This window comes from Pollicipes pollicipes, unplaced genomic scaffold, assembly GCF_011947565.3.
Source record: "Pollicipes pollicipes isolate AB1234 unplaced genomic scaffold, Ppol_2.1 Scaffold_5724;HRSCAF=6776_pilon_pilon_pilon, whole genome shotgun sequence".
NCBI lineage: Eukaryota > Metazoa > Arthropoda > Thecostraca > Pollicipedomorpha > Pollicipedidae > Pollicipes > Pollicipes pollicipes.
The window spans coordinates 53,273,365-53,297,955 of NW_023596746.1; the positions used below are offsets into that span (position 1 = coordinate 53,273,365).

At 56.0% G+C, this 24,591-nt stretch overlaps 1 protein-coding gene and 1 long non-coding RNA gene across 2 annotated transcripts; both read right to left on the reverse strand.

The window, feature by feature from the left end:
- Nucleotides 1–3,098: 3,098 nt before the first annotated feature.
- On the reverse strand, nucleotides 3,099–9,640 carry LOC119103195 (paternally-expressed gene 3 protein). The gene is made up of 7 exons (XM_037226640.1): nucleotides 9,633–9,640; nucleotides 9,099–9,225; nucleotides 7,438–8,987; nucleotides 6,931–7,182; nucleotides 6,482–6,596; nucleotides 5,401–6,223; nucleotides 3,099–3,103 (listed from the first exon to the last, which is right to left on the reverse strand). The coding sequence occupies exons 1-7, from the start codon at nucleotides 9,638–9,640 to the stop codon at nucleotides 3,099–3,101; spliced, it is 2,880 nt and encodes a 959-aa protein (XP_037082535.1).
- A 45-nt stretch (nucleotides 9,641–9,685) lies between these two features.
- Nucleotides 9,686–17,636, reverse strand: LOC119102338 (uncharacterized). The gene is made up of 3 exons (XR_005094686.1): nucleotides 17,477–17,636; nucleotides 10,303–10,379; nucleotides 9,686–9,705 (listed from the first exon to the last, which is right to left on the reverse strand). It is a non-coding gene; the product is annotated as an uncharacterized LOC119102338 (long non-coding RNA).
- Between the last annotated feature and the right edge of the window lie 6,955 nt (nucleotides 17,637–24,591).

A 24,591-nucleotide genomic window follows, 5' to 3' on the forward strand; every position in this document is an offset into this window, starting at 1 on the left:
AATCTCCCTTCGCGATGTCCTCAATGTCTTGAGTACCCATCTAAAAAATTTTGACAAAGCTTCTGAATTCTATCGATTTAGAAAGATTCAACGAACCATTGTAAATTAAGAGCGTTGGCGATTTATTGCATGCAGTCGTTTAACGCCTGATTTCTGCGGGTTATTGACCTCAAAATACAAACAGAATTGAGCTCACGGTAGCTCCTGGTTTCTGTTCTGGTTACAAGGTAAAAATAGCAATAAAGCGAAGACAACCGTCAACAAGGCAGCTATATCCGGGGATTCTGGGGGGATCACCACTAGATGGGCTTTTGTCAAACTTGTGTTCCCCTTTGGCAAGGGTCTGGCTACGCCCCTGCCTACACACAAAAACAGATCAAGTCGTATACGCTGCATGATGGACAATGCGTTAACCGCTGCGCGTCTGGGAAACCAGAGGTACGGGGTTCGATTCCCCGCGGTTCCCGCCCTCCCTGCCAGGGTGAGAGGTAGGCGACGCCATATAGCCTCAGCAGCTGAGTGCGTCGTAAAGCCCTAATGACATGACATGACACATGATGGGCAATGAAGTGTCCGTTGGGCTAATTCATCCCTACGGCAGACAAAGTCCCGGAGGCTATTTTTCTGCGATGGTGTGGTGTGAGGGAAGATAGTTCGGAAAGAGATACTATTGCAGGTGTCCAACACGTGTTTCATACACCATGTAGTAGTAATGCTGGTCCAGAAGTATGCAACAAAGTAGCCATACGATCAGATCGCATTCAGTCATGCGGGAGACATCCGGGCCAGGGCAGTGGCCACCGACAGCGAACGGGAGCAGGGCCTAGATAAGGAACATATGACAGATGGGCGTCATTATGTGGCTTGATTCTTAACAGAGAATCTCCAGTTTTATGACTTTTTTCACATTGTTGCTAGCAGTTTCAATCGCCGAATTTGTTTCCCCCTAAAATGCTGCGACATGTCCTACCTCTTGAAAAGCAGCCAGCGAAATGAAGGAACATGAATAATCTGTCGCACTGTGAGTCATCGATCCACTTTCAAAATTCTCATCAGCCTATATCCAGACCGTATTTTGGCATCTACACTGTGGAGGCAGATGCTTCCTTAATGACCTAAAATGCCCACCCGCTCGTGGAATTTCGCCTCCCCAGGAAAGACAATGTTAAAATGGACGCATAATATAGGGAAGCTGGATAGCCTGATTTGCTAAATGACAGATGAGCCGAATAGGCAAGATTGTACACCAGTGCCAAACAGCTCTAGATGCATATCTAGCAGAGCAGCCGTTACATTTGAATAAAGAGCGATAACAACCTCCATCCCTTCCCCCCGCCGGTCATCAGGCTCGCTTTCCAGAAAACGTGCCTGAAGTAACCCTGAGCTTGACCCCCCTCACTTTAGAAACGTTCCTACGTCTATGACCAAGATGACGCCAGCATGACGTCAGTCCCGGTGCATCTGAGATTATTTAGCTGCCAGAGCCTCGCCAGGCTGGCCTCACGTGGTCGCCCGTCGCAGGGGGAACACCCGATCCAGTGGCACTGGTTGAAGGACCGGGTGAAGGAGATGTTCCGATCGTTTCATCTCCACCAGTTTGTTGGAGACTCCACCTTTCTTCTAGGCCACTTTTAGACGCGGTCATTTGTAAGTCAGATGCCGTCGTTTAGCATATTGGAGCTATTAAATGCGCTCTTATCCCTCGCCATTTTGTTCGCGCGCTCTTACTTTTGCCAAAATACCGTGTCAGGGCTAACCAAATCCTCCCTCGACCGTTGACAAACATTTTTCATGTTTATTTGCTTCGTCATTTGTACTACGCCGACTGGTCTGGTGTTTTGAGCATCCCATTAGTCGCTGATATGTGGTCCTGCCTGCCTGACTGTGTTCTACCAATCACTGACAAACACGCCCCGACCGAGCTTATGTCAGTGGGGAGCCCAGGCGCACCAGCTGTCCCCCCGGTGGTCCTTGACCTTATGACACGCGGGGGGGGGGGGCGTGTCTGAGATTGTGAGGGGAGATCGCCGGCTTTCCGCTCCTTGGACCGGGTGGTGAGGTCGGCGATCAGGCGTGAATCAGGCGATCAGACGTGCCGGGCGGAAGCCGAGGAGAGGCCGCATGAGCAGAGGAGCAGTGCCCTGTGCCGCGTTATCCGTCCGATGTTAGCGGGAAGAGGAACAGTACACACAATCTTCCTGCCTCCACCCCGGATGAGATGAATGCCTACTTTATCAATGTCGGCCCCCGTGTTACAGTCAGCCTGGTCGTTCTCGGGCAGCCACCTGACGCCCCATGCCGCCTGCCCAGAGTGGGTGCTTGTGGGTGCCCAGACTGGGTGCCCAGAGTGGGTGCCCAGAGTGGGTGCCCAGAGTGGGTGCCCAGAGTGGGTGATTGAGATTTCCGGATGACTGGTGTGACCCTTGGCGGGCTGCATGAGGTCATATTCCCCATGATGCGTTCTAGAGCGTGTGGCCCTAATGTATTTGTGTCCTGCTCCCCTGTTTTGACATCATCGGCCACATCCTTCTCCATATTGTCAACACTTGCCTGACCACCTGTGATTTTCCTATTCCTAGAGGCACTCCATGGCTCATCCTATTTTTCAAATCAGGAGAGCCAACCCTGGTTTCCAAAAACTATGCCAGTTCTGACGTGCCTATCGTAGCCAAGCTTGTCGAGCGTGTGGTGCAGCACAAGGTGTTCCCCTACATGTCGGCAGTCATTTTCTGTCCTCCTCCCAACATGGTTTCCGAACATGCCGTTCCACAGAGGCTGCTCTGCTCACCGAAAACAACCACATCTTTTCCAGCATGGAACGTGGCCATCTTTCACTCCTATGCTTCTTGGGTCTCAGTAAATATTTCGACGTTATTCCTCATTCTTACCTACTTTTCAATCTCCAGCTCTATGACATGGATTCGAATGGGCTCTCCTACCTTTTTGGTTCTTCCCAGCTAGTCAGCATCTCTTCTCCTTCTGGTGACAAAGTAGTCTAATCCAATGCTACGGTTCCAATACTATGGTCCCAAATACTATGGGAGTCTTTAAAAGATCACCTCTCAGTCCTCTTTTATGTACAACCTTTGCCAAAGACCTCAGCCTGCACGCAAGAGACGCTCATGTGACCCAGCGCGTTGACGACGCCCAAATCCGTATATTCGATACCAAACGCAACCTTAATTCCCTCATCCAACGCATGAAAATCACCCTGTCCTCTCTGGCATCATAGTTTCATATTCACGTTCTCAAGCCCAACGCATCCAAACCGTACTCCTTCTCATCAGATAGAACCCCTCCGGGCTTTCACCTGTCAGCGTACAAGTCGGTTGGGCGTGATGCAGTCCAAACATGTCTCGGCCTTCCGGTCGGTCTCCGCCACCTGAGACAATTCCCCCCCACAAGTGCTGAAAGGGGATCTATGCGTATGATATATATGTACATATCCCCTTCCTGCTCGTCAACATTCCTTGCAGCCATATTGGTGAAATGATTATGAACTGGGTCACCGTTAGGCAGCAGTTTTACTTTCTCTCTGCGTTTGGCATCGTTTCATTTTTTCTTTCTTTGGCGTTTGGCGCCCAAAAGTTGTGTTTCAGATGAATGGGGATATAACACAAGTGGTTTGAGACAGTTACAGAAAATGGCGTGCGCGATGCTCTCGTCTGTTCGCGTCCGGACTTGTTGAAACACAATGTTGCTCGCTGCCAGAGCTACTGATTTTGTCGGAGTTTGGACGAGTGGCAGGTTGGTAGAGCTGTTGAGTGCTGTGACCCAGTGTGGCCCACCACGTCCGTAATGCCTGTCGGGCAGTGGTGACCTTCCGGATGTGCCGACAAGCTCGGCCGGCGCCGTGTGACGGTGCCACGAGTGGTGCGGCCTGCGGGCCGTCGTGATCACCTCTGCTGGCCATCCGTGCCGACGCGGCCGCGCCACTTTCGCCGCCCGCGCAGCCAGGGTGACGCCGTAACTGGTTCCGGCGGCGCGCCGCCCGGCTGCCCCCGGCGCCCCCCCCCCCCCCCCTCCATGACACTCCGACCCGCGGCGGCGCTGCTGGATCATACTGTGATGGCGCGTGGAAAAGGGGAAGATGTCTTCAGAAGCATGACGCTGCATTATTCTGTCGTGATAATCGCATCTCATCGAGGGCTTATCTTACGTTCTCGAGGGCCTATGTGGGCTATAGGTGGGCCAGCAGAAGTGGAGAGTTTGGGCTAAAACGATGCGGAAGGCCGTTTTTTGTATTTCAGAGCGGAACAATGACTCATTACAATGGTTGCAATCTTACTGGAGCATGCATATCTCCGCGGCACAATTGTTGAAACGCTTTGCGGCAAGGCGCATTCTCTGCCATCGCGCACCATCCGCCCGAACTTCGGCAGTCACTGGCGCGGGCACACAAAATACACGTCACTGGAATCAACGGCAATACATTCTCTCAGCACCTTAGATTTAAATGTACTGCGGCAATAAAGGACACTTCTAGAATTTGTCGCTAGCTGCGCGACAACAGTCATCCTTCTCGAGCCGAACGCACTCATGCAGACGATGTGAGCCCGACGATGGACCTCGGTGACCCGTACAAAACACATTCTCGCTCGTATTCATACACTTTCACCTCATGTTCCTGGGACTTGCCCAGTCGTTGTGTCACGGCAGAGGCGCGCTCGTGAGCGATATCGGTCCACGCGCAACGCGGCGCTTTTTCCCGTCGGCGCTGCCCGCATGACGTCACGCGGCATCATTTTCCAGAAGAGCAGCACGCCGCCGCCGATCCCTTCCGCGATTACCTCAGTCAAACGCGCCCGCCGGCCGGCCGCAGGCAACGGCGACAGCGCGGCGCGGCGCGGCAAGCACGGCATGACGTCAGCGGCGCCCGTCGTGCCGCCTCGTGGCATATGCGTGCCGCGCTCCGGAGGACGCGTCGCCCGAGTGAGCCGCACCGCGCGTCGTCGGCCGCGGGCAGCCTTGCCGGCCTGGCCAGCGCCCCTGCCGCCGCCCGGGCCGCCGCCCGGGCCCTCACGAGCGCCGACCGCCGGCCAGCAGCTGGGGCGCCGCCACCTGCGTGATGACGCGTTCGCCTAACGTGCTGATGTCGGCCAGACCGCGGAACCAGGGTGCCGGCCGGAAGTCGGCATTTCCGGCGGCCGGCGCCGCCTGCTGGTGACCGGCCGCCGCCGGCCGCGGCACCGCCTGCTGATGGCCGGCCGCCGCCTGCTGATGACCGGCCGCCGCCTGCTGGTGACCGGCCGCCGCCTGCTGGTGACCGGCCGCCACGTGCTGATGACCGGCCCGCCGCCTGCTGGTGACCGGCCGCCGCCTGCTGGTGACCGGCCACCGCCGGCCGCGGCACCGCCTGCTCGCGGCGGCCGCCGTCGGGGATGACAGGCCGGCGCCGGCTGAGAAGCGGCTTCTTAGTCCGCTTGGGGTGTGGCGCCGACGTGGGCTTGGTGCGCGCGGCGGGGGCGAACCGGGACTCGAGCTGGGTGGTGTGCTTCCGCGGCTGGTCAGTAGTGATAGTGTGCTTCCGCAGCTGGTCGGCGGTGATGCTCAGCTTCTGCGGCTGGTCAGTGGTGATGGTGTGCTTCCGCGGCTGGTCAGTGGTGATGGTGTGCTTCCGCGGTTGGTCAGTGGTGATGGTGTGCCTCCGCGGCAGGTCAGTGGTGATGGTGTGCTTCCGCAGCTCGTCGGTGGTGATGCTCAGCTTCCGCGGCTGGTCAGTGGTGATGGTATGCTTCCGCGGCTGGTCGGCGGTGATGCGATACGGCTGCAGAGTGGCCACATACTCGTTGACAGTGGTCGGCCCCGTCGGGATCGGCAGGCGGTGCTCGGTCGTGGTTTCTTCGGGTTTATGTGTCGCAGGCTGCGTGGTTGGCCTGGTCGTTGTGACTTCCGCGAAAACTTCTTGCTCTGGGATCTCGGGGGCGGTGCTGAAATCGGCAGTCACGAACGGGGACTGTGTATTGACGTCGCCGGTCCCCGTGATTTCGTCTTCACCCGATTCCCTTCCTGCCGTATCTTCAACAGACAGAGCCCCAGAGACGGTGAACGTCTCCACACCGAGCGCCGGGACAGCCGTGGCCCCCTCCACAGAGTCCGCGGTCTCCTCCGCGCCGGTCGGCTTCCTGTTCACGTAGTACGTCTTGGCGCGACTGCGGCCAGCGGGCAGTCCCGAGGCGAAGTACTGCCGAAACCCGTGCGGCACCTGCGTCTGCGCCAGCGGCTGGGGCAGGCGCGGTATGTGGCCGCCAGGCGTCAGGGACAGGTGCAGCGCTCGTGGCGTGGTGCCGCTCACCGCCGTCGTCTCTGACACCGCGCCGCGGGTGACGGGCGGCGTGGTGAGGGCCGTCTCTGTGCTGATCTCCGCGGCCTCCTCGCCAGCCGCAACCGTCGTGGTCGCGTCCGCCGTAGCGGCGCCGGCCGCGCCAGCAGCAGCCCCCGGCCGCAGCCGGCCCGCGTCTCGCCGCTGGCTGACTCCCACCGGCACGGCGTCCCTCAGCGAGGGTTCGGTCGGCGCCTCCAGCGGCACGAAGCTGCGCGCCGGCGGCGGTAGCACCTGCGGCCGCAGCGTGTGCAGGAACGGCCGGCTGTGCGTGCTGAGAGGCACGCTCAGTGGACCGTCGAACAGGCGCGCGCCGCGGCCGTCGCCGCCCACAGTGGTACGTGCGGCTGGCGGGCTCGTCGCTGACCAGGCCGCGCCGCCGCAGCCAGGCGGACAGGTCGGCGGAGCGCACGCGGCGCCGGTGGGCGCGCCGCGCCGCTCCCTGCGACCGGCGGAGCGACTGGAACGGCATCAGGGAGAACGGCAGCTGTGACCAGTGCCAGAGGCCGCCGGGGGACGCCTTCCGGTGCCGGCGCCGGCAGGAGCAGCGCTGGCCCCGAGGACGTCGCCGGCGCCCCCGCCCCGGCACCGGGCGGCGCGGCGCCAACTCCGTCTCTTCGAAGCTCGGCTGGTAGTCGGCTATCTCGTTCTCGACGACGAAGTGCTCCTCGGCGTCACCGTGGCTGCCGTGCTCGTGTCTGTCATTGCCGACGGGGTGGTGCGGGTGGTGGTGCGGCTCGTCGGCGGCGGGATGGTGCGGATGGTGCGGCTCGCGTCCGTCCCCGCCGACGGGGTGGTGCGGGTGGTGATGCGGCTCGTCGGCGGCCGGCGGCGCCGTCGTACCGTCCGCGTGGTGCGGACTGTCCACCGTCGTCTCTAGCGTCCAGAGCCCGATGTTGGCCGTCGTCTGCGGCCCCTCCGGGCTGGTCACTACCGTCTGCAGCTGCGACGCCTGCTGCTCGGCGCGCGCCGCCGCCGCCGTCGTGGCGGGTAGCGCTGTACCGGGCGGCGCGGGGAGCACACCGCTCCCGCTGCCGTACGCCGCGGTGGCCACCACCTGCGGCTCTGCGCTGGCCGGCGCCGACTCGCTCCGCCGGCCTGTGTAGGTGGCGGGCGAGGGCGGGGCGTGGCCTCCGCCGCTCGGCAGGAGAGTGTGGTGGGAGATGGTGACGTCGGGCCCGCCGCCGTGCGCCGCCGGACTGATGGTGCGGGTCACGCTGAGGTAAGACTGGCCGGCCGGTGCTAGGGACGCGTACGACTGCTGGGCCGGTGCTAGGGACGCGTACGTCTGCTGGGCCGGCGCTGGGGTTGAGTAGGGCTGCTGGGCTGGGGCTGAATAGGACTGCTGGGCTGGGACCGGGGTTGAGTAGGACTGCTGGGCTGGGATTGAATAGGACTGCTGGGCTGGGGCCGGGGTTGAGTAGCCCTGCTGGGCTGGGGCTGGATGGGACTGCTGGGCTAGGGCCGGGGTTGAGTGGGACTGCTGGGCTGGGGCTGAATAGGACTGCTGGGCTGGGGCCGGGGTTGAGTAGGCCTGCTGGGCTGGGGCTGAATAGGACTGCTGGGCTGGGGCCGGGGTTGAGTAGGACTGCTGGGCTGGGGCTGAATAGGACTGCTGGGCTGGGGCCGGGGTTGAGTAAGACTGCTGCACTGCAACCGGGGCGATGTACGTCTGTCCAGTCTGTGGTGCTGAGTTCTTATTCCCAGTCTGCTGGGGTGAATACGTATTGACAACCTGCGGTGCTACGTAAGTTTTCGCGGGTTGCGGTGCTACGTAAGTTTGCCCGGCCTGCGGTGCTGCGTACGTTTGCCCGGCCTGCGGTGCTGCGTAAGTTTGCCCGGCCTGCGGTGCTACGTAAGTTTGCCCGGACTGCGGTGCTGCGTAAGTTTGCCCGGCCTGCGGTGCTGCGTAAGTAGTTTGCCCAGCTTGCGGTGCTGCGTACGTTTCCCCAGCTTGCGGTGCTGCGTAAGTTTGCCCGGCCTGCGGTGCTGCGTAAGTTTGCCCGGCCTGCGGTGCTGCGTAAGTTTGCCCAGCTTGCGGTACTGCGTACGTTTGCCCGGCCTGCGGTGCTGTGTAAGTTTGCCCGGCCTGCGGTGCTGCGTAAGTTTGCCCGGCCTGCGGTGCTGTGTTCTGAGTCGTTGGCGCTCCGTACGTCTGCCCGGCGGTTGATGTGGCGGTAGAGTACGCTGGTCCGGCCGGGGACGTCTGGGGGGAATAGGTCGGGATCAACTGCGGCTGGAAGGTGGGGCTAGGGTACGTGACCGGTGCCGGCGTCGTCGCCGGCGCCGCCAGCGGCTTATGGACGGCAGGTATGGCGTTTGGATGAGCCGCCGGCCTGTTGTAACTCGGCGAGGGGGCGTCGTAAGTCTGCGAGGGCTCGTCAGAAGTCTGCGAGGGAGCGTCGTAAGCATGCGAGGGAGCGTCGTAGCTCTGAGAAGGTGCTCCGTAGCTCTTCGTTGGTGTCCCGTAGGCCTTCGTTGGCGTCCCGTAGGCCCTTGTTGGCGTCCCATAGGTCTTCGAGGGCACGCCTGAGCTAATCTTGAGGTAGCCGCCGCTGGGGGTCTTGTGCGGCCGCCGCTTCCTGTTGCGTTGTCGGCGGCGGGTGTCGGGCCGGCGCGTGGTCGACACCAGTCGGTCGCGCCCGCCGGCCGCGTCGTAGTGCCGCTCGTCAGCAGGCGTCAGCGCAGCGGCGGCGGCCGGGGTCGGCTCGGCGGGGACCCCAGCTCTGGTAGTTCCGCCCGCGCTCGGGCGCGGCGGGGCCGCCGTGGGTCGCGCGGTGCCGCGGCCATTCTCCGCCAGGTGTGTCAGCACGGGAGAGACGCTGGGCGACGGCTGCGCAGTGGCGCGCTCCTGCGCCCACAGCCCGTTGATGGCGTTGACGCGGCTCTTGTAGGTCTCGATCCTGGCCGGCGCCTCGTCGTTGTCGGCCCAGGCGGGGGCGGCGGCGGCGCGGCGCGCCTGCGCCAGCAGCGCCGTCACGTTCACCGCCGGCCTGTACGTGCTAACGTGACCGGCGAACTGGGGCCGGCGCGCCGGCGCCGCCGTCTCCTCCAGCGCCGGTAGCCGCTCGCTCGCTCGGAACGGCTCCCGGCGCCGCGCAGCCGGCGCCGGTGCCGAGCCCGCCGCCGGCGCCGGCGCTCGCGGCGGGCTCGGCGGCGCGCCGGTGACGGGCTGGAACTCGTCTGCGGCGCTGCTGGCGCTGGTGCGCCGGCTGGCCACGAACGGCGGCTTAGTGCTGAGCCGAGGGCTACCGCGGAACTGGCGCAGCGCCGTCGGCGCCGGCAGCCGTTCCACACGGCCCCGACTCGCCGTGGCATAGTTGTCGCTGGGCACGGGCGCGGCCGGCTCCCCACCGCCGCCGACGCTCCGGGCCTCAGGTGCGCTGCGGGCGGAGACGGTCGCCGTCAGGAGGGGGGGCTAACGGCAATGGAATGTGGTGGCTGACATTAGTGAGAGGTGGCCACTGACGCCAGTGGAAGGTGGTGACTGGAGTCGATAAAGGGGAGTGGCTGGCCGGCGGAGAGGGAGAGTGATGGCTGACGTCAGTGGAGAGTGATGGCTGACGCCAGTGGAGAGTGATGGTTGACGCCTGTGGAGAGTGATGGCTGACGCCAGTGAAGAGTGATGGCTGACGCCAGTGGAGAGTGATGGCTGACGTCAGCTGCAAGTCTGTGGTCAGCACACTCTGATGTGTTTTGTTCGGTGTGTTACGGTACTGGCCCCATGGTGTATGATGGCGCTTTACTGTCATAGTACGAAAGTGCTTGTTCAAATACAAAAGTGTTCACGTGTCTGATGCTGCAATTTTTCTTGCTGAAAAGGCGCTTGTGGTAACACTAACGACCTACTTGCTCGATGAAAAAAAAACTTAACAGGCCCACTGCCTTTAATAAGTGAAACACAGAAATTCAAGTAACGTGTCTCTGTCATTGCGACACATCCACATCTCCCCACATTTGCGGACATCGTCCTCCCTCACCTGGTTGTACTCCGTACACCACTTCCTCGCTCGAACTTCATATGACTGCGGTGTTCCTCTTGTTGAGTCTGAAACTCCTGCAGGATAGGTAGGGTCGTGTCAGTCAGACGGGCATAGACGACTAGGGCGGTCACGTTTCCGGCGTACTCGACTTCATCATCTGACACTGAGTGTCGGTCAGACGGACATAGACGACTAGGGCGGTCACGTTTCCAGCGTACTCGACTTCATCATCCGACATTGAGTGGTAATGTGCTGGGTGCGCCCTCGCGCACCTAGCTCAAGGAGGTTACATGTCCAGGTTAGGATGTACTTCGGGAACCAATCTGAAGTTTGACCTTATTTAATCATATACGACCTGAGGGTCATAACCCTGCGACGTCAAGTTTTAGCAGTGAGTTTATTTTGTGAATTTTACGTCTCAAGCTCTCTAACCTGTTTGGATTTTAGAGGGAGGGGTCAAATTGACCCCTCATCCGAGCGCGTGACATTCTCCGACCACCTATGCGCGTGTTAACTGGAGGCGGCGGGTGATAAATGACTGCATGGAATGATCCGCCGCTGCTATATGGTTTACGATGGTTCAGTGGTCTCTCCTTAAGCCGACAGAACTCAGAGGGTTTTGCCATGTTTTATGAGTTCTCCAGAGATATTGAGTGCCCCATGAGCGAAGATGAACGCAAGAACGTAGATCGAAATGGGTTCACAAATTAAACACAGCCAGCTCATATTCGTCGGGGAATGTTCAACCTTCGATCACAATCACGATTAGAGGAATTATACAACAAATTCTCGCAGACCCTGATGCTCGGCGTTGCAGTCTACGTAGGCCGCACGAGGTCGGTTAGGCGGCTAGCACTAGGCGGCGGCCAACGGGTGTATCTGGGTCTATTTGTGTGAATCTATCAAACAATGACGTATCTGAAATCAGTTGCTTTGAATGTTTTAGGAAATTATTTCGTACGTTCTGAACGCAATCCTATCATATTCCACCATAATGGCCGAATGCCCCCGTCCCCTGTTCGGCAGCAGCGGGTCGGCAGTGCGCGCGGAGGTGCGCCACCGAACTTTCTCCGGTAAACGCAGTCAGCCTCACTACGGCCACGGATAATCGGAGGAGGACAGGATGTGGCTGACTTTTCTTTCAAACTAGCATTCAAACAATGCCGCCCACTGTCCAGTCCTGAAGAAAGCTACGCGGCCATTTGGTGCCTTGAGGCGTAGCTCCTGTAATTTGTGCTTACAGGCGTGACAGGTATCCAATGTGGTGTGTGTACCGTGGTTCTAATTCAACGTCTTTAAACTTTAGGCTGGAACGGAATCAGAGCACGGTGATTAACGTGAGGTGGCCGCGATACCCAACCAATGAAAAATTGCAAGATCTTCACCTGTTTACACCATAGACAACCACCCAGCTAGCGATTGGGGTAAACTCAACTCAATTCGAGTGGTGGATGGGCGCAAAGACCATGTGAAATAGAAATATCGACGGATACTCAGCTCCTGCATGCTCCATCCGTTACTCCTCGCGTACAACCTTCAGTGCCCCCGAAATATCGTTGAAAAATCAATGGCCGGTGTCGCCAATCCACTGCAGTTAGTGGACAGACAGCTGAACCTGAAATCTATCAACCTCCCATGCATGATCGCAATAGGATTTAAAGCCAAGGGCACGCTTTTTTGCCTCGAGGCGGATTTGCTAGCTTAGCAGTCCCTGAGATACAACAGTACTTAGAATCTCTGTCCTATCCTGCTACGTGTAAACCATTTGAAATTCAGCTTTGCTCTTGGCTGCAGCAACTTGACGCAACATCTCTACATTCCGCTCACTTGAAGCCGTAACGCTCGTAGCTCCACAAGCACATTTACCATGCCTCGTTCTCGAGACCGTGATGCAGAGACCGAGATTGTGGTGCCCATTCATCACGCCTCTACTGCCGGCGCCATTTATGGTGCAAGACCGTTGTATGCTCATCTCGACACGTTCCTGTCATTAAAGCTTATTAGCTGGTCCATAAGGCAGTTTCCATGATACACGCTTTCCTTACATCCGCAACCAAACAGATACTGTCGGTTTGGTTTCACCCACGGAAAGCACGGTCGCAGTTCCACGAGGATGCTCCGCCATAAACGAATTTCCCTTCATTATTACTGTTGGCCCCATAGTTCTGTGAAATATCTCCGTTGTGCCCGCCCTAGGGACGGGATCTGGCCTGCCGGTGTCCTCTAAATATCTCCGTTGTGCCCGCCCTAGGGACGGGATCTGGCCTGCCGGTCGTCCTCTAAATATCTCCGTTGTGCCCGCCCTAGGGACGGGATCTGGCCTGCCGGTCGTCCTCTAAATATCTCCGTTGTGCCCGCCCTGGGGACGGGATCTGGCCTGCCGGTCGTCCCCTAAATATCTCCGTTGTGCCCGCCCTGGGGACGGGATCTGGCCTGCCGGTCGTCCTCTAAATATCTCCGTTGTGCCCGCCCTGGGGACGGGATCTGGCCTGCCGGTCGTCCTCTAAATATCTCCGTTGTGCCCGCCCTAGGGACGGGATCCGGCCTGCCGGTCGTCCCCTAAATATCTCCGTTGTGCCCGCCCTAGGGACGGGATCTGGCCTGCCGGTCGTCCTCTAAATATCTCCGTTGTGCCCGCCCTGGGGACGGGATCTGGCCTGCCGGTCGTCCCCTAAATATCTCCGTTGTGCCCGCCCTGGGGACGGGATCTGGCCTGCCGGTCGTCCTCTAAATATCTCCGTTGTGCCCGCCCTGGGGACGGGATCTGGCCTGCCGGTCGTCCTCTAAATATCTCCGTTGTGCCCGCTCTAGGGACGGGATCTGGCCTGCCGGTCGTCCTCTAAATATCTCCGTTGTGCCCGCCCTGGGGACGGGATCTGGCCTGCCGGTCGTCCTCTAAATATCTCCGTTGTGCCCGCCCTAGGGACGGGATCTGGCCTGCCGGTCGTCCCCTAAATATCTCCGTTGTGCCCGCCCTAGGGACGGGATCTGGCCTGCCGGTCGTCCTCTAAATATCTCCGTTGTGCCCGCTCTAGGGGACGGGATCTGGCCTGCCGGTCGTCCTCTAAATATCTCCGTTGTGCCCGCCCTAGGGACGGGATCTGGCCTGCCGGTGTCCTCTAAATATCTCCGTTGTGCCCGCTCTAGGGACGGGATCTGGCCTGCCGGTCGTCCTCTAAATATCTCTGTTGTGCCCGCCCTAGGGACGGGATCTGGCCTGCCGGTCGTCCTCTAAATATCTCCGTTGTGCCCGCCCTAGGGACGGGATCTGGCCTGCCGGTGTCCTCTAAAACCTCACAATCTGCAAATAAAAAAGAGATGAGATCAACACTCGTAACATTCCTGATCAGAATGTGCACAGCTATCAGAAAAACGGCAAATGTGGACTTAGAAAATGCTACGTTTGTACCGGCTCCAGTGCTGACATTGTAATGCAGCGCATGGGTTATCTCGGCTGTACAAGATTTCCACGCGGTCCACTGAGAACCCCTCCCCCCCCAGGAAGAGGGTTCGTCACCCATTGCCTTCAAGCGGAGGACCGAATAGCCGCGAGGAACTGGGAGTTGCTACGATGCCGCATTCTCTTCCCTTTTTTGATCTCCCACTCCCAAATAATTCCATCATTTGCTGGCCACGCTTCCTCCAACCTCTCTTCAGCAACACGGCGTCTCCCTGGGCCGTCTGCATCCCACCAATCGCACCCATGCATAAACGTCTATACGCCTAAGCATTCACCCGCTCAGAATGGTATGTTGTCTGCACAGGATCATCTCTCAAGCATATGCATCATTGTCTCCTCTGCCGTGCGTCCGCCGAACACCCTCCGTGGCTTCACATGTCTGGAGACTTTTATTTCCAGTGTCTTTACATGCCTGGGCACTCTTATTTGCGGTGTCTTCACACGCCTGGGTGCTTTTATTTCCAGTGGTTCCAGCGCGCAACAGCTTTAGTCTGCATGCAGGTCAATGATCAAACCAAGGGCCGCCACGTCCATTCACGGTCCACACAGTTCTACCAACGACACGCATCGGTTTGCAGCCTCCAGCCGTCCGCACACTTCTCCCTATCAGGCTCGCACCCTACTGCGCTCCCCAGAGGTGTCAAGTGGTGTTCTTTTGGGTGGGCCACCGGCCCCCCAAGTCTTAATAGCTTTCAAAACAAACTTTGCACCCCCAGCGTACCAGAGCCCAAATGTGCGCGGCAAGTTAACAATGGGGTAGTGACTGATTCAAAATGGAAAAGAGGCCCCGAAGATACGCTTTCCACGTAAAATAAACCAGAGGGATGGAACAAATTACATTTAACTCATGTGCAAATAGCTTGTAAAGCTAATACTGGGCATCTGCCTCAAAACTTGCCCATTGCGTATTTGTTTTTGTCCGACGAGCCTCCACGCCTGACATCGTAATGCACGCAAACGTTCAAGCAGGCAAACAAATCCGTGATATACAGATAACAGTATCGCAACAGGGGTTCAAAGGGGTCACATGATTTTTAAATGATTAAAGGGGTCGACTGAGGCTTGAAATTTACCTCAATAATTCAAACAAAAATTCCCGCCAAATGCCGTTCCTTAATAAACGTGTGACAGCATCGTAAAGAGGAAAGGTCTTTCTCGTGTCACAGCGACAAGGAATTTTATGCTTGAGAGTCTTTGTCTGGCGTCTAAGCGGCGCGTTCTATTACCTGGACATTTTCTGTCCCCATGGCATGGGGCAGTGGGGGAGGGGTCTGATCCCACCGCATCCTTAAGCATGCCATTTTTACATCTATGATCCCATGCAATCTACTTCGTCCATCCATGGAATGGATGGACGACCATGGCGTCGCCACGGAGGATGTAACGGGCAGCCGATTCCTTCCAAACTTGAGAATGAACGGTCGTTTAAATCCTGGTCGTTTGAGAAATGCGGGGCTAGATCGGATTGGTTACTGTTTTGAGACATTGTCTTACACAGATAGTTCTGACTGGAGCTGCTCCGATGCGCACCAGGGTCTTTGACAGTGCTTCTCATGATCAATGCCCCTGCGTCGGCCAAAGGTGGTTAATTAGAACCATGAATACCAGTGAAAGAATACGGCAACGGGCGGCGAAGATTGCCGGGGGTCAAAAATATTCTGCTATTTGAATTTCATTATTCGTGGAAAGGATGTGATTCACATTTGTGCACATGAAGGTGTTTTTGAGGCTCACGCACGTTCACATCAAGGTTTTTCAAGGTTCACATAGTTAAGGTTTGGGTTTTATTAAAGTAATAACGTATCTGAACCAAGCATCACTCACACCTGATGCACTCTAACGTCCCAGTCTCCATCTAAATCGTACGAATGGAACGGCGCGTGGACGGACATTCTCTTCCAGTGGGTGCTGTATATGGTGTTTGTGCTGGGGGACCGATTGGGTGGTATAAGTCGATATTCGGCAGTCATGAGCCTTTGTGTGACCTCATTAGTTTGTATTTCTCAGAATCAGGTACCACCACTCCGCTTGACGCGTTAATTGTAAAGCCATCAAAGTTGGACATCCCTTTAGGCGCGTTCGACAGCTGGGGAAGGCTGGACGGTCAGGACTAAGTTCGTCTAATCGTGAAAGGATGCATGCGATGGGTCAGCAGTGTGGGTGAGTGGGTTAGTTAACTTCAGGGTTTGAAATGCAATATTTCTCCGTGATTTTTGTCTCTAAGCACAACACGCACCGCGTCGAACTATATACATATATATATATAGGTCAACAGAATCATTGCGGAATCATGCGAAAGTTACACCGCCCATGTAAAAACTACAAAAAACTTGCTTAATGTTCACTCCCTTTCTTCGTTTACTTCCATAATACACATAAATACCATGCAACTTTCGGACTCTGGCGATCGACCCGTAAGTTCTGTCTTAACGTATCGCTGACTTCCACGTCAGGGGATCTACCTATAGATTGACAACTGCGTTCGCTGCACGAATTAGCGTCATGAGCATTTAGTTTGATTTCTTGTATCGTCCTTTTCACACTATAATTATCAGACAGAAAGTCGATTGGTGCCTATTAGTCCAAAGCTATTTTATTCTAAAGCACACAAAAACATAAGAATATGAGGGAAACCCATCACTGGTCATCACTGCTGTCAAAATAGACAACATGTTTTATTACAGAGACGTTTTTGTTTCGTCATCACGCACCTATTTGTCAATTGACCTTTTTGAATTTGGTTCCATTAGTCCAGATCATAAAGTACCACAAACCTCTAGTAAAGAACACGCACATGATGACAAAAAAGGACATTTCTGAGGAAAATATCACCGGCTATTTTGATCGGGCTGACGACTTCCCGTGGGTTCATTCCTGTTTCTCATAGTTTCCGTGTGCCTCAGATTCGATGCCAGATAAGCTCGCGGTCGAATTATGCTGGTGTGAAATGCAGTAAATCAGCTGTGAGTCCCCACTCTGCATTATCCGACGACTCTGTTCGGCCGCTGCTCAAAACGATACGGCTCCGCGACCTTGACAAATTCACGATTTCCGCCAGTACGATTTCGGCCGTCGCTCACTCACTGTCTCAACAAATGCTGTTGCACACTTGTGAGGGAGGAGCCCGCAGGCGGCCGAGGCCATCCCCACCCGGGATGATCGGCTGACCTCGCCGCTGCCAGGAAAACATGGAAAATATCAACGAATTAAAATTGATCCCCACCCCAGCGAAGGGTATTTATCCGGCCACCCGGGTGCGCATTAAACAGCGGCCACTCGTATGAAAGGTCGAAATGGATGACATTAGATGAAATTTACCACAGAAAGTCAGCTCGGAACAATAGTGGACGAAGCACGATTTTTTCGAGCTTGCAGCCCTTCCTGGAGGGGTCAGCCGGGTTACCTCCTCACAGCCCTTCCAGGCGACTTTGACTCTTTGAGGAGCTGACACACATGAGTGACACTCATAGAAGGGAGTGGCATGAATGCCGCTCCCTCCTCAGTCAATACGCGTGCATTCCTCTCCTTCCAGTCCATTCGGGTGACTGGACCCTCTACTCCCAGTCCATCCACGTACACTGCTCTCTTCTCAGTCCGCCCACCTGCATCCCCTTCATCTCTCTGATGTACCCCTTGCATCAACCCCAGTGCACCGCCTGCACCCCTCTCCCCCAGCTTGCACCCACCTGCCCCAGTTTGGTCTGCACCCACCTGCCTGTCGACCGCCAGCGGGTCGCTCTCTGCGGCCGCCCTCGGCGCCAGCAGCAGCAGCAGCAGCAGCAGCGGCGGCGCCATCAGCGGGGAGGGTCCGGCCGGGGCGCGGGCGCCGGTCGCCATATCTCTACCTCCAGCGGGGACCGGGGCAGTCCGAACCGAGCTAACACGGCGCTGGAGTGCGACTGGCGCCGGCCGCGAGGGGCCGCACTCGCCCGCCGGCGGCGACTTTCGCCGGCGGCGGGCGACGGCGCCGTCCGGCCTCGCTCGTCGAACACGTCGAACTCTGCTGGGCTGCAGCGTTGTGGCAGCAGGGGCGATGGGTTTGGGGATTTAAGGCGCGGGAGGGTGCGTCGGGCCAGCGCCGATCGAGCCTGGGCTGGACCTCGTGCGTATTTGCGTGACTTGTCAGGGCTGTGATGACGGGGTCAGAATGAACCGGGACGTGGACGACAGCTGAGCGTTGGACTCGACTGGTAAGGGCGATTTGTTTGTTATATACTGAATTTGCTGATCAGTTCGGCGCCATGCAAACGATCGCCCAGCTGGTAGACATGTGGATGGCACGGGTAAAATGTACAGCGCCATGGAGAGGCCGCTGGTCTGGCGTGCGACCCCAGCCGGAGTTCGTGCTGCTGGTTTAGAATCGCGAGCGATCAGTTGTGTGTCCTTCATCACCAAAGGACCCCTTACGGAAGGAGTGCAGGCTCCAGTACTGCGCGTCCCATCTCCTTCCGTTTTTGTTAGCACGATATTCATGCCCGACTTTCTCGGCCCAAGTGGGGCCGAGATTCATCGTGATGATACCCCAACCGTTGCCGAGGCCCGAGCCGGCGGCCCCAGGTGGCCGAGCCGGGAGCCGTTACCGGGGCCCGAGCCGGCAGCCTCAGGTGGCCGAGCCGGGAGCTGTTGCCGGGGCCCCTGCCGGCAGCCCCAGGCGGCCGAGCCGGGAACCGGAGCCGTGACCGGGCCGGTACAGCGCTGCACGTGTGACCGCCGTGTGGCAGACCCTGCGAGCGTCTAGCCACTGCCCGCAGACGGACGAATTCGCGTCCCTGAGACAGCTCATTTGATTCGTTATTGGCGGCCTGCTGGCAGGTGACCGAGAGAGCCAAGACTGGCTCGGGGCGGTTGCGTCGTGGTATTGAGCGTCATGTACTATCATGACGTTACAGGGCATATTGCAATATCTGTTAACTTTTTTCTTCGAACTGAAACTGCCCCGCTGGTGTGATTTAGTCATGGTCCTCGCAACAAGCTATGTTTAGAAAGTATTGAGATCTTGAAGACAACTGCAAAACGTTTGATCACAGTTTTGTCCAAGTTGAGGTCAACCAGATCTTAGGATTACGCTCCTAACAGCCTCATTAGCGGTTGTGAGTGTTTTTTCCAACGTCATTCCAACCTGCTTAGAGGCATAACTCCTCGCAACAATCCTTCGTGACAACTGGAGAAACGTAGTTAAGAAGTACAATCCCATTGTCAACTGGTCTTGTGGCGTTTGATAACGACGAGCTAAAAGCAGCCCAAGTCAGCTGCTAGCTTTTCACTTTAACCTTAAAAACCTGCACGTGCATGGCAACCTCAAAAAGGACTTTTTCTCACCCCGGCTGTCTCCCGGCTCATGGAAACTAAGTTCAGCATGTTTAGGCCCGTGTCGGGAGACGATCAATGCAGTTGGCCGGGGGCACACGTTCCTGACCGAACGCTAGGCGCCGCAAAATAAACCCTTCATGTAAAACTTTACCACCTAAAATGCTAGGCAGTGGTTTTAAGTGTTCCGGAAGTTTGTTGACAGGCAAGTACGGTCGGAGTAGTTGCAGCCTGATGCTTAGTTAAATATGACGTTCCTGGGTATGAAAAGAAAACATTTCTCAGACCAAACTTATAGAAAATATGGACCCCATCTCACAACGTTAAACGGCTTCCATATTTCGATAAAATAAGGTTCAGAGCGCTTCTTTAGCCGTATGCGGCGATATCAGAGCAGCCTGCGATGAGATGCTGGCAGCCTGTGACGAGGTGACGGCGGTCTGAGCGAGACGTCGACAGCCCGCGGCGAAATCCGGGCGGCTGCAGGCGGACGAAGCGGCGACACCGCCACCGCCGTAACCTCAGCCCCGTAAAATGCTGCGATGACTATGTGGGCTGCCGTCATTAGTCGGAGAAAGAGTCGGGAGCCGCCGGCGCCGGCCAGTGGCGCGGGACGAGCTGTCACGCTCAGCCGTGGCCACTGCGGCGCACGAGGACGAGGGGCGGAACGAGCCGGGCCGCGCCGGACCCCGCTGGCGTGAGGGCGACCGGCCTCCCGCCAGCCGGCGGCGGCAGATGAGGCTGGCGGGGAGCGGGGGGGGGGGGGCGGGGGGGGGGGAGCGAGGGCACTCGACTGGACCGTGGGAGACTGCCTCGATACCACGCCGGCCGGGATGGTCGAGCGCGGAGATGATGAGCAGCGGCGGGGTCACGCGCGGCCGAGGTGGCCGCTGCGCACCAGACCGCGGCGGGGCCGCCGCGCGAAGGACATGGCCCGAATGAAATGAAAGCTGAACACAGTTCTGTTTCAGGCCTCTTTTCATAACGCCGAAGGCCAAAACCCGGCGTTATACCAGCCGTATCTTACAACCGTGTCGAATCATCAGCCCAGGCGTGCCTAATGCAGACTAATAATCACAATGGACGTAATCGGGAATGCTCCACATTTGAAGAAATTGAGCAAGCATCAGATATGATGAAATAAGCTTGCTTATAACCACTGGTATAATTTGAAGTGGAAAGTACTGCTCTAAAGATCACAATTTCTCTGTTTAGTGAATACGTTACTCAGCACGTCATTGCCTGATTGGGTCATCGTACCTTGCACAACATTAATTGCAAGCCAATTGACAACCGTTATATCTGGAAATCGTGCTCATGAACGCCATGCATAAGCGAATCGACGATTATATTTTTACTGTCGTCGAACGCCGCATGACTTATAAAATGACAGGATCTGAATGACGTTATTATCGCGCCATAGATGTCTGGGTAACCTTGAAATAGCCCCAAACATAATCTGCAACATCCTTGCGGCATGAAGCTCAGAAATTGGAGAGGTTTAGGTCCTAAGAAGGGCATGACTGTGGACTGTACCAAATAATCTTCAAAATGGCCTTTTCGGTTCAAACCGCAAGTGGATGAAGAAGATGTTACAAAAAGTAAGGAAGATCGGTGGCGCAAAGCATGTGAACACTTCACCGACGATGTCTGAGTCCCAACTGCTGGATTGATTGGCTCGGGAGGCATTAACCAAAGAGTGAGGCAAACGCCAGCTGCTCCTCACACCGCACATAACATTGACAGCTGGCACCAGCAACAGACGCGCATTGTCGCACATAAGAATCAATTAACTTCCCTGAACCCCTGACACACATACGTTTTTTTCCAACTGGAAGCAGGGGCGGACCCAGAACTTTGTCAAGGGGGGGGGTAGGGCGGGCACGCGACATGTGCCCCCCAGAGTCAAGGGTTCGGCCAAAAATCCTTTTCCGGCCATTAAATATAGAGATTCTTAGCATCCTACTTTTATACGGGAACCCATCTAATTGTGCGCAGCCCTAGAAAACTAGGCGCGCTACGTGTGCACATACATGGAGCTTATTCGCTTTCTTCAGACCGTGTTGAATCCTGTTATTTTGAGGATAGGTCCCTCGGAAAAAGACGTGGCAACATAAACTAAAGCTAGCTGCTAAACACCCTCAAAATCAAGCACGAGCTTGATTGCTAGCTCATTTGCAGGTAGCCCGCTGGTCGATATGATCAGCTGATGGCTGATGATTACTGCATAGTTTTGCCTTGCTTGTTATGCAGGAGTAAATCATGTATTATCATTTAACATTTATTGAGAGCGTGATGCACAAGCATAAAAGGTGTCAAAATTTCACTAGCCAACAGAGATGGCGCATACGACGTTGGCGGCACGTGAAAACATGTTCGACAACTGTGCCTAAAAATTCATTGGCACATATCCGGCCGCTGCTCTAAGGCTACGGCACCAAGACCAACAGCGACGAAACGTGAGCAATCAAGGCCATGGGTGCCGCGGCATGCCAGCTTAGAGATTCCCGTCAACAAGTATAGAGTCCCCAGAGCGAGCGAGAATGGCCCAAGACCGGCGTGGTGTGCCCCTGAACGACTGGGACTGCCCCGGTAGACTGGCATGCAGGGCCTCGGCCACAGCGCCCTCTGAGCTAGGGAGAATTATCTACGACCAGTGGGCGTGATAATGCCCCGTACGATCAACAGTGGCCAAGTAGGTTAACAGAAAGGGTCCCGATAGAAGTGAAGGGTCCTCCGCAAACGAGATCAAAGGGAAAGAGCCCTAGATCAATGTAGAAGGCCCCTGAGCATCGAGTGGCTCCGTAACTTACCTTATATGGACCCCAACAACAGCACAAGGCTCTCCGGTCAAGTGGAAAGAAACCGAGACCAACGTGAAAGGCACCTGAACAACTGAGTGTGCCCGGCATGCGGGACCCCGGCAAAAGCGTATAGAGCCCTTCAGGAGAATGGAAGGAATCCCTGGAGACCCCTTCTTGATCAAGAGTTCCCAGGCATGTTAGCAGATATTGTACCAACAGCATCGTAGGGGCCTACGAAAAAACGCAAGATCAAGGGCAGCGTGGAGGACTCCTTGGCCATCTAATTGACCAGGCAAGTGGATATGTAGGGCCCCGGCAGCAGAGTAACGCCTCTTGACAGTGTAATGAGCTTCAAACTGTCCTCCAACCATCACCATCTCAATCAGTACAAAATTAACGTTGTCTGCTCACAGGCTCTTCACTTTCACTCGCGTCTGTTCTTGGCCGTCTTGAGGCCCAGAGACGTCCAATCTTGTCATGTTTTGTCTGAGAAAGCTGCGCTCGTTCGGTCGGCCATGAGCTCCTCCGGAGGCTGTGGATCCTTACGGGGCACGATAGCGGCCTAGTTCGGTGCCCCCATTCCCCCTCCTCTGGATTCACCACTGGCCCCAGCAGCTTTATAGATAGGGCCCGGCGAGAACATGGGGCCACCCACCCAAATAAAAAGTGCCCAAGACACAATATGGAGGGTACAGGAATGATCGAGTGTGCCCGAGCAGGTTAACAGGTATGGTCCCGGCAAGGGCGTGGTGCCCTGCACTCAAACAAGAAATACCCACGACACAATGTAGAGGGTGGAGAGCCACGCCGTTCGGAAATCATTGCGGGAAAAATTTCGGATGGGGGTCAATTTGGCCCCCCTCAATCCGAGCGAGTGTTAAGATCGCCAGTTCTAGGATGCAGCACAACTGCGGCAGGAAATGGAGCCCTCTGCATTAAGGAATGCTTCCAGGTCTTTCTGTTGCCTTCTGGACGACGTCACATTGGTGTTTGGTGCAGCAGGTTCTACTCCAGCAGCCGAGAACCGAAGGAACTTGGATTGGCATTTCAGCAGATTAAGGTTGCTTGAGCGGTCATTAAAATCCCTTTGAATCAGCAAGTGTGGCTCCTTGGCTCCAGCCGGTTGCCCTTCGTGTTCTGCATCTGTAGCAGTAGCTGTCTCCTCTGTCTCATGTTCACATTCGTCACCATGGTGTTAAGACCGATTAGCTTTGCGCGCTGGTGGGGTTGAACAGACAGGTGCCCGGGATGATCACGGGCCCCATCGCAGATGTGACATCTGGATACGCTATGCTTCCTTTGTTTTTGGACGTGAACCCCGTCACGTTTTTCGTGCAGAAGAAGCAATTTGAATCGCGTTCCGCGGGTTCCCCACACTACTGAAAATGACATGCGTATTTTCTTGCCTGCAAAACCCGCTGCGAAGTTTTTTCAAGCATGTCGCACAACTTATGTGTGACGCCAACGACATACCCTGGTCGCTTGCTCTCACGCCGAACTAGTAAAAATATGATGTCTTCACGATCACCGTTATGTTTCATCTCTGCTGTTCTGGAGCCAAACGAACAGATATAAAGCAAAACAAGCCAGGGCGGTTGACGCGAGCGCGCAGCATCGCCACAACCGCCTCGCCACACGTTCACTATCAGCTGTACTGGTGCGCAGGACCCTGACGATGGAGACCCTCGGAGAAGTCATTCGCTTATTTGTAGAAAGGATTGCTGGTAGGGGACATACCTTTCTTACTTGAACGGACCTCCAGTTTGAAGCACAGCTATCAAATGCGTCACTGAGTTAAGCGCACCTACGAGCTGGAGTGCATAGGTGCATCACGCGGCGCGTTCCATGCGAGACTATCTATGTAAATAGATGGCGTGGCTTTGTTCAGAAAACGCTGCAAAATCGCCTAATAACACATCCGAACGACAACCGTTGTTGCAGAGTGTTACTAAAGTTAGCCAGCTTCGAGCCTGCTCATTTGCTGATGACCATATGTGGGCAAACTTTACTCAAAATTTAAGTTTGTTAACCTGTTAACCAAGGAAGTCAACAAAGTCAAGATAAGTCCGTTAAGCCACTCAAGTTAATAAAAGTTGAAGTTAATCCATCGATCCGGTAAATTTTTAATTGCTTTCCGGTACCCGCCGAATAAAGCCACAGGCAGTGAATAGTGAGTATAGTGAGCCTGAAGTATCGTATGAAAGTGCCGCATGAACAGAGATCGGTAACGTGCTCGTATTACTAAGGCCCCTAAGGTCAACATATTTGGAATGTGATCCTGTTCCTGTCCTGAATGTTGAATGTGTGATGGAGTGTAATCCTGACAACACCTGTTCCGCAGCATCGAGTGCTGCTGCGTTGGGTTGGAACAGTTCCCGTTGGGTTTTTCACTGCCGGTAGCCATCGTTTTTTCCCACAAAATACTGAGGAGAGGAGATAGCTCTACGTTTCATAACTCCGTCGCTTCTCAGGAATAAATACGCAAGGCGAACCATCCTGTCAGTTTCAGGTGTAGGCAAACATCACCCGAATAGAACTGAGATATTCAGAGGGTGTTTTTTAGCTATGTGTTCCAACCAGGTCTACCAACTCGGCCGATCATTTCGAACAAAAATTATCTTGTCTTTTTGGCTAAGCGTATCATTTCTCGGACTGGTGGTTCCACACGATACAAGAAGCTGTCATTTGCAATAAGGGATGCATAATATAAACGTA

Bases quoted from the DNA above. Each gene is read 5' to 3' on its own strand.
- LOC119103195 (XM_037226640.1), bottom strand. The intron at 8,988-9,098 runs GCGCGACCCACG...CCTGCTGACGAG, and splicing joins CGGAGAATGGCCGCGGCACC to CGGCACTACGACGCGGCCGG. The intron at 6,597-6,930 runs GTTGGCGCCGCG...CGTGCCTCTCAG, and splicing joins CCGAGCTTCGAAGAGACGGA to CACGCACAGCCGGCCGTTCC.